The sequence below is a fragment of the Meles meles genome, chromosome 19, assembly GCF_922984935.1.
Source record: "Meles meles chromosome 19, mMelMel3.1 paternal haplotype, whole genome shotgun sequence".
Taxonomy (NCBI): domain Eukaryota; kingdom Metazoa; phylum Chordata; class Mammalia; order Carnivora; family Mustelidae; genus Meles; species Meles meles.
Window position 1 is genome coordinate 41,919,976 of NC_060084.1, and position 9,507 is coordinate 41,929,482.

At 45.3% G+C, this 9,507-nt stretch overlaps 1 protein-coding gene across 11 annotated transcripts in view; it reads left to right on the forward strand.

Moving 5' to 3' along the window:
* Nucleotides 1-563: 563 nt before the first annotated feature.
* ZNF181 (zinc finger protein 181) overlaps nt 564-9,507 on the forward strand; it is a 35,988-nt gene continuing 27,044 nt past the window's right edge. For 4 of the 11 annotated variants that reach the window (XM_045989335.1, XM_045989334.1, XM_045989324.1 and 1 more), the window contains exons 1-4: nt 640-774; nt 1,442-1,504; nt 8,443-8,563; nt 8,801-8,878. In XM_045989335.1, the coding sequence (XP_045845291.1) occupies nt 1,496-1,504; nt 8,443-8,563; nt 8,801-8,878 (208 nt within the window). In that variant the 5' untranslated portion in view covers nt 640-774; nt 1,442-1,495. The other 7 variants (XM_045989331.1, XM_045989328.1, XM_045989332.1 and 4 more) reach the window with 7 other exon arrangements.

Below are 9,507 nucleotides of genomic sequence, written 5' to 3' on the forward strand. Positions count from 1 at the left end.
TTTCCTTAAAGCGCTCACCTGAGGCCGCCGTTTATGAGTCCTTCCAGGACCTGTACACAGGACAGTGGCAGTCATGTCACAGCCCTGACGCGACCCCACGAATTTCCAAGTGTCGTTCCAAGTGTCGTCTGTTCGCTGACAACTGTTGCCATGACAGCCCGGACACAGGGCATTCTAGGAACCACAGACCTGGGCAAGCCGGCGCCAAACACTCAGAGCCCACCCGAGCTGGCCAGAGCGGCCCAGGATTTCACTTGAGACCTTCCACTGTAGACCGCAGCTCTCCGCAGGCACCGGCAAAGCTGCCCACCTCTGGGCAGGAGGGCGGTCGCGCCCCGGCCGACCCGGGACCCGGAGGACTTTCCGCGGCCGCATCACTTTCTGGGAAGGGGAGTTTTGTGCTTCGCGCGCCACTATACTTAAGAAGCACGCAGAGGGCCGTCCTACTGGCCTCTCGACACTCGGTGTCCGCGTCCTACCACAGCAGCTCCGCCACACAGAGTGCAGGCTGTGGCATGCTTCCGCTTTCTCGCGGGGCGCCCAAAGCGAGCGCGAACGCGCAGCCTTCTGGGAAGTGTGGTTTTATGGGGCGACGGACGAGGCACAGGTAACTTGCCGCTGACGCGGAGGAAGCTGGGAAATGCTGTTCCGGTATGGGTTCCGTCCTCCGTCCACCTCGCGGTATTCTCACGCAGGCGGCAGGATCCTCACGGGGTGGTGCAGTTCTTTCCACCGCGGTGGCCGTGGTCCGCTCTCCGCGTCGAGTACAAGGAGGTGCGGGCTCTGGATCCCCGGGCCCGGCCTTCGGGGCCAGGGAGGGCCCGCAGGGACTCAGGCAAGTGTGGGTCCCGGCAGTGCGACCGGGCGCCGGGCACGGCCGCCACAGCCTCGCTGCTGCCGAGTCTACACTGCGGGGTGAGCCCCAGCAGGGCCTTAGCTTCCTGGGCCTGTCTGCTCTGTACAAGTGGTGTCGTTTACCTCAGAATTGCTGCGAGAAGATAACAGGCGAATGGTTGTGCATCCTACGCACTGAGAGAAAACGCCCTTCGCGATGGTGTTTAGGCAATCCAGTTGTGAAAGTGACGCTTCCCACTTATGCAGCCTTCAACGCATTGGTTCAGCATCGCTGGGTTTGTTTTCTCATCGTTTAGAAAAGAAATGTGGAATAACGTGAATGTCTGTCTTGCATAGTTGTGAAGACTGAATGAGCTCTTAACGTTGTTACTGTTGTTTTGTGAGTCTAAAAAATACGTAGTAGCCGATTTACGTGCCTGTAGCAGCTGGGGAGTGGCTACCCCGTGCCAAGGAACACTCTGCTAGTTTAGGGAAAGACTGAAGCCCTAGAAAGTGATTCCCAGTGTTTACTTGTAGATGTGTTACAGCGCTGTGAGATACGCCTCATTTTTCATGGGTCCTTTTTTGTGTTCTTGATCTTTCTCAGGACACTACTCTTCTTTAAGACGGGAGGCTGGAAAGAGGACTGTGTTGACAAGTCATGTTCCAGGTAAGTCGGTGATGTCCCCAGATCTTCCTGAACCATCTTACCAGAACTCTTGAGTGTTTGCTTGGCTTAAGAGCTCCTACATAACAAAGTCCTTTCAGGGACCAGATCTGTGTTTCCTTTCATCGTAGCCAAGGATGGAGCCCACAGAACTCCAAAGTACTCTCTTCTCTCAGTGCTCCTCTTCTCTACCATTTTTGTTTAAAGTCTCTGTAGTCTTGAGCAAAACTTTTTCTTTTGTTTGTTTTTTATTACAATTCAAAATTCGAGTTTGGAATTTGGGGTTATTTGCTTTATGGTTGTAAAAGTACTATTATGTGGTCTCAGTTAATGCTATTATCAGTCCTTTCAGCTGTAAGTCAAGAGATGTTTGGAGTCGTCCCGATTCTTTCTCTTATAACTGACCTTCAGACACTCTAGTTGGATCTAAAACACACACAGGATATCCACAGACCCTGACCAATGGTTACACGTCACACCCACCACCACTGCCACCATCCCGTCATTGCTCAGCTTGAAACTCTTCAGTGACCTTAACTCAGATCAGAGTACTACAAAGCTTTGTGCACTTAGGCTTTTATCCCTTCCATCTCATCTTACTTCTCTGTCTCCTTGTTCCCTGTGAGCTCTAGCCACTGACTACAGCTTCCAGGCCTTGGAAATTGCTGTGCCATCTGCTTGGAATCCTCCTTCCCCAGATATGTAGAGGCTTGCATTCTTACCTCTTTCCTATCTTTGCTCAGTGGTTACTTTCTTAGTAAAGCTTCCCTGAACACGTCCAGTCAACTTTTCTAACAATGACTTCTCCTCACTGCTTGATTTCCATAGGGATTATCACTCACTAGGGAATACATGCTTTGTTTACTAAATGCACATGCTCATTATTTGTCTCCTCGCTCTGGGAGGGATTTTGTTTTGTTTTTTTCGTTGACTGTTTTCAGTATCCAGAGTGGTATTGGTACAAAGCAGAGGCTTAGTAGATAGTTGTTGAGTGAATAAGCTTTGAAAAAATGAAATGGTAGGGTAGAATCAGGAGTGCCAGGTGAAACCTGCATGGAAGGTATTAGTGGCATGTGTGCACGTTGGGCAGAGTCTGGTTTCTTGGGAATATTAGATAACTAGAATTGAAAACTTTTTTTTTAAAGATTTTTAAAAATTTATTTGACAGACAGAGATCACAAGTAGGCAAAGAGCCAGGCAGAGAGAGAGTGGGAAGCAGGGTCCTCGCTGAGCGGAGATCCCGATGCGGGGCTTGATCCCAGGACTGGAGATTATGACCTGAGCCGAAGGCAGAGCTTAACCCACTGAGCCACCCAGGTGCCCCGAAAAAAATGTTTTAAAAAAGATTTTATTTATTTATGTGACACAGAGAGAGAGAGAGAGAGAGAGTACAAACGGGGAGCAGCAGAGGGAGAGGGAGAAGCAGGCTCTCTGCTGAGCAGGGAACCCAATGTGGGGCTCTCCCAGGATCCTGGGATCACAACCTGAGTCCGAGGCAGACACTTAACTAAGCCACCCAGGCCCCTGAAAAACTGTTCTTTTTTAAAGTAAAAGCTAAAGTGAACTAGTTGCCAAAATCATTGATTCATTTTTAAAAGATTAATTTAAAGAGAGCACATGCAAGCAAGAGTGGGGAGGAGGGGGGGAGGGAGAGAGAGATCTCCAGCAGACTCCCCACTGAGCATGAAGCCTGACAAAGGGCTTGATCCCAGGACCCTGAGATCATGATCTGAGCCAAAATGAGGAGTTCGATGCTTAACTGAGCAACCTTGATTCATTTTATAAACATATGAAGTACCTGTTAGGAAGAACTGTACATGGATCCGAGTGTACAGTGACATGTGATACCTTGTGTAACACTAAGAGAACTTTCTACAGTGGTAGAAATGCTCTGTGTGCTGTCCAGTATGGTAGCCATCAGCCCCCTGTAACTACTGAGTGCTTGAAGTATGACTAAAGTGACCCAGTTACAGAATTTTAAATTTTATTTTACTTTTAATAATTTAAACTTACAGAGCCAAATGTGGCTAGTGGCTGTATTGAGCAGTACAGGGCTGATAGGACAGTAAGAAAGCAAGCAAGCAGAAAACATTAAGATGGGTGCTGGAACAAACATCCTCAGTGCTTCTGGGCACAAAGATGACTGAACATCTTAGGCTGCCCAGGCAATTGAAGCCGGAGAGCACGTTGAAGGATTCCTGGGGAAGCAGGGCTGGAACTGGTTTTGGTGGCCCATGGTACCAGGGAGGCAAAGATAAGTGAAGTTACACCAAACTGAGGAACACCTTGAGCACAGGTAGACAGGGCGGAGAGACTTTCAGGGAACTGTAGACATTTTCTAAAGTGGTGGTTCTCAAACAGAGGTGACTTTGTCCCCCTTAGCCCTACCCATAGGGACATCTGATAATGTCTGGGGACATTTTTGGTTGTCACAGCCTGGGGGGGGGTGGTGTCATCATGCACTGAAATAAAGTTCTCAGACACCGATCTGAGCGACCGTTCAGCACTGCCTCTGCAAGGGAGACAGTAGCTATGTGCAGCTGAATTGTGCACAAAGCTTTTATTTTTTTATCAGAAAAGCAAGGACGGGTGCATCAAAGGATGGGAGAGGAGTAGAAAGGGATGGCAACTATCTTGAAGCCATAAAGCAGACTTGCATCCTGCCCTATGTGCCAGCACGCAGGGAGGCAGTCATGGGATAACGGAGAAGCAGGATGTTTCTGCTAGCAGTCGCCAGGTGCAGGAAGAGGGCTGAGGGCTACGTTCTTCCATAGCTCTAAACCTGTGCTCTGCCCCAGGGGATCATGGGATCCTGTTCATTAGCATTCAGTAGCCTGAGACCTGGAACGCTGCTGACACTTGCTTCCACAATCACCCCTTAGGGTTTACAATTCATTTTCTAAGAATAATTCTAGGGGGACAGAGGGGAATTGCTACTAGTGTCTAATGGGTCGAGGGTAGGGATGCTACTTACTAAATACTCTGCAATGCACAGGACAGCTCCCACGACAAAGAATTATCTAGCTTAAAATATCAGTAGTGCCAAGGTTGTGAAACCCTCATCTAAATAAAGAACAAGGGCGCCTGGGTGGCTCAGTGGGTTAAAGCCTCTGCCTTCGGCTCAGGTCATGATTCCGGAGTCCTGTGATCCAGCCCCGAGTCAGGCGCTCTGCTCGGCAGGGACCTGCTTCCTCCTCTCTCTCTGCCTGTCTCTCTGCGGGCTTGTGATCTCTGTCAAATAAATAAATAAAATCTTAAAAAAAATAAAGAAAGAATAAAGGGTATCTGTTAATAAGATTATGTGAGTTTTCTTTTGTAGACTTAATACAATGACGTTTATTAATGTGTGTTCAAAACTTAAAATATGAAATATCTTGGGGGCCTGGGTGGCTCAGTTGGTTAAGTGAGTGCCTTCTGCTCAGGTCATGATCCTGGAGTCCCAGGATCGAGTTCTGCGTCTGGCTCCCTGCTCCATGGGGAGTCTGCTTCTCCCTCCGACCTTCTCCCCTCTCATGCTCTCTCTCAAATAAATAAATAAAATCTTAAAAAAAAAAAAAGAAAGAAATACCTTTGGATTAGTGGAATAAAACATAGTATCTGTGCATTAATTTAGTATCGATTTTTTGGAAGATTTATGTATTTTATTTATTTATTTATTTATTTGACAGAGATCACAAGTAGGCCAAGAGGCAGGCAGAGAGAGAGGAGGAAGCAGGCTCCCCGCTGAGCAGAGAGCCCGATGCAGGGCTCGATCCCAGGACCCTGAGATCATGACCTGAGCCAAAGGCAGAGGCTTTAAACCACTGAGCCACCCAGGCACCCCTATTTATGTATTTATTTTAGAGAGTGTGTGTGTGTGCAGGGAGGGGGGAGGGGGCAAAGGGGGAGAGAGAGAGAGAATCCCAAGCAGACTCACTGCTAAGCATGGAGCCTGACATGGGGTTCAGTCTCACCATCCTAAGATCATGTCCTGAGTTGAAATTTTTGGATGCTTGATTGACTGAGTGACCCAGGTGCCCCTAGCATTGATTTTTAAATTTGGTTTATCAAGTGGGGTTTGTAAGAGCCAATCATTTAAAACCATTGTGGAGGGGTGCCTGGGTGGCTGGCTCAGTGGGTTAAAGCCTCTGCTTTCAGCTCAGGTCATGATCCCAGGGTCCTGGGATTGAGCCTCACACTGGGCTCTCTGCTCAGCAGCGAGCCTGTTTTCCCCCCATCGCCTCCGCCCCCGCCGTCTACCTCTCTGCCTACTTGTGATCTCTGTCAAAAAAATAAAATCTTAAAACAACACCACCACCACCACCACCACCACCACCGTGGAAAGCAGGAAAAGATGGGAAACTTTCTGATTCATATGATAAGGCTAGCATAACCCTAATACCTGGGTAAGAATAAATACAAATGAAAAAGGAATTTTCCCTGGCTCCAAAAGGGAAAGAGATCCTTCCCTCCTCCCTTAAGAGTATTTCCTTTGAGAAAAACCTGTAATTATAAGTCCTTTCCCTGTCCCTTTGAGATGCCTGTGAATCTTTTTCAAAGCTAAATAAGCCTCTACCAATTTTTCAAGTCAGTAAAGTCTTTCCTTTTTCCTTCCTCCCTTCCTTCCTTCAAGAGAGCACAAACAGGGGAAGCAGCAGTGGGAGAGGGTGAAACAGGCTCCTCACTGAGCAGGGAGCCCAACATGGGGCTCGATCCCAGGGCTCTGGGATCATGACCTGAGCCAAAGGCAGATGCTTCACTGACAAAAGCCACCCAGACGCTCCAGTAAAGTCTTTCTTAAGGCCTTGCAGCCATCTCTTTGAAATGAAAACATGAAGGACAATGTACCTCTATCTCCCTGCCTGTGTGGGTGTTTAGCTTAGGCTCCTGGATCCAAGTTCTAACTACCTGCTGTCATAAAGCTAGGGGAAGTTTTATTTTTCTTGGGGTAAAAGCAATTAACACAGTTGGCCACTCCAATTACCAGGTGAATTTAGGATGAACTATGATGCAAATGATGCTGCCAAATCCTCTTACTTGAGGACAAATTATTGGTTTTGAAAACGTCTGTGTTATAGATTATACATGCCCGGCTTTATTAAAGAGTGAGCTTTCCTTTTGTCCTTGCAATCTCATTGGTGATTGCCTATGAAGTGTGTTACAGTCTGCTGTGATGCTTATTCAGGAGTAAAACTGTTGTTTTCTGAATTGTGGAGAGGATTTTCTGCTTGGCAGATGTGATTTTTAACTATTTCCCCAATACCTGACAAAGGTAAGTTACCTCTTTAAAACCAAAGACCAGTATCACTAATGAACATATATGCAAAATATCCAAATAGAATATTGAATCAGCCACTCTTAAAATGAAAACTTTGTCACAGCCAAACCACGTCCATTTCACCAGTGAAAATAGTAAGAATGTCATTTTAAATGCATAATTTATTTGACACAGAGATCACAAGTAGGCAGAAGAGCAGGCAGGGAAGCAGGCTCGCCGCTGAGCAGAGAGCCCGATGGGGGGACTCAATCCCAGGACCCCGAGATCATGACCTGAGCCGAAGGCTGAGGCTTTAACCCACTGAGCCACCCAGGTGCCCCCAAATGCATACATTTTTTGCTATAATTTGACTAACTATCACTAAACATTTGAGCTTTTTCTGAAGTTCTGCTATTTTAAAAAATATCATGAATGAGTATTGTTTCCTTAGAATATTTTCCTTGAGGGGCACCTGGGTGGCTTGGTGGGTTAAGGCCTCTGCCTTCAGCTCGGGTCATGATCTCAGGGTCCTGGGATCGAGCCCCGCATCGGGCTCTCTGCTCAGCATGGAGCCTGCTTCCCTTCCTCTCTCTCTGCCGCCTCTCTGTCTACTTATGATCTCTGTCTGTCAAGTAAATGAATAAAATCTTTAAAGAAAAAAAAAAAGAATATTTTCCTTGAAATGTGGCCTCTAATTCTTTGCCCTTATTTACAGTCCAATTCATGAACTGGCTATGGCATAAACTATTCTTTAGTCTTCTTGCCCAGCGGTGTCAAATTATTTTAATTATAGATTATCAATACAGGGCTTAATTATATACCATAAATGGTTTTTATTTATAAATTAGTTATGTATAAGTCTATCTTTCAAGGATGTCTTTTTCTGAATTTATTGGATTTTTTAAACCTTAGTGGATCATTTTTATTTACCTCTCAAGTAAGCAAAAAAAAACCATAACTAAGCATTTGACTATATGCTGTCAAATGTTGGACGCTGATTTAAAACAATTTTAGAATTTTCTTTTTTTTAGAATTCTTTTCCTTTTGACAAGAATTAACTCTCCTGAAGCAAAGCTCTTATATTTGTCTTATTTATTTATTTATTTTTTAAGATTTTACTGGGGCGCCTGGGTAGCTCAGTGGGTTAAAGCCTCTGCCTTCAGCTCAGGTCATGATCCCAGGATCCTGGGATTGAGCCCCGCATCGGGCTCTCTGCTCAGCAGGGAGCCTGCTTCCTCCTCTCTCTCTGTCTGCCTCTCTGCCTGCTTGTGATCTCTGTCTGTCAAATAAATAAATAAAATCTTAAAAAAAAAAAAAAAAAGGTTTTACTTATTTGCCAGAAAGACAGCAAGAGAGGGACTATAAGCAGAGGGAGTGAGAGGGGGAGAAGCAGACCTCTCGCGGAGCAGGGAGCCTGATATGGGGCTTGATCCCAGGACCCTGGGATCATGACCTGAGTTGAAGGTAGATACTTAACAATTGAGCCACCCAGGCACACCCTTGTCTCTTACCGTAAAACAATGCCAAACACATAATTATCCAATTGCTATTGGATCCAATTGCTATTTAAGTTAGATTAGATTCCTGGTCATTGCCACAACTGAATCTTGTTCCCTTTTTTCTGCAGCCAGGGTAATTTTACCCCTTTACCGGCAACAGAAGTGGCCTTGGCTATGACTGAGCCTAAATATGTTTGCTATTTCAGGTAACATTTAGTGATGTGGCCATAGACTTCTCGCATGAAGAGTGGGGATGGCTAGATGCTGCTCAGAGGGATTTATACAAGGATGTGATGGTCCAGAATTATGAGAACCTGGTTTCTCTAGGTAAGCTTATCTCCCTCTTCACCTCAGTTTTTCACAATTCTTCACCCCAGAATTGCTGGGGATTCTCCCAAGTGAATGGCTGAGATTTTGTTTCATGTTCCCGAAGAGGTGTAGGGCTCTGTTGTTCCCTCCCTGAAGTTTATCTTCCCCTTTCAATGACCATCCTTCAAAACTGCCTTTGGTTCCTTTTATCCATGAGAACCATACTTTAAACAGGTTCTGTATTTTTCCTGTAAGCAGGTCTTTCCATACCGAAGCCATATGTGATCAGCTTACTGGAGGATGGGAAAGAACCTTGGATGGTGGAGAAAAAAGGTATGTTTCTAGATAAGTTGTGGAGAATCAGGCAAAAGAGGTCAGGCAAAAGAGGTCTTTGTTAAACGTGCTTGTAGAAAGTTGGAGGCATTTAGGGTATTTTAAGGACACTGTCTTCAGAGATCCCAAAGAAAACAAGTTGAGGGATCCTTAGCTTAGATTTTAAAAGTCATTTTTCCATCCCAAATTATTTTTCTATTAAGTTATCTAATCAAAAGTGAAGGTTTTGCCATCATAATTCAAATTGTTATTTTATTTGAAACAAAATAAAGCAAGTTGTTCTCTTTAAGACCACCTATGGAAAAATATACCAATGGTTTTAGGTGAAGAAAGGTTGTCAGTAAGATGGGAAATCGCTTTGCCCATAATGTTGAGCTTCAAAGGTCAAATGTGAATGTAACTGTTAGAGGAAGTAAAGAATGTATAAAAAGATTTCTAGGAACAATATTTTCTAGTGTCCAATAATATGATTTCATACAGATCTTAAAGCCTAAATCTGAATGATAAATAAATCCTTAAAAAAAAAAAAGTTAACAAAATATTCTTTATTTATTTATTTGACAGAGATCACAAGTAGGCAGAGAGGCAGGCAGAGAGCCCGATGCAGGGCTCGATCCCAGGACGCTGGG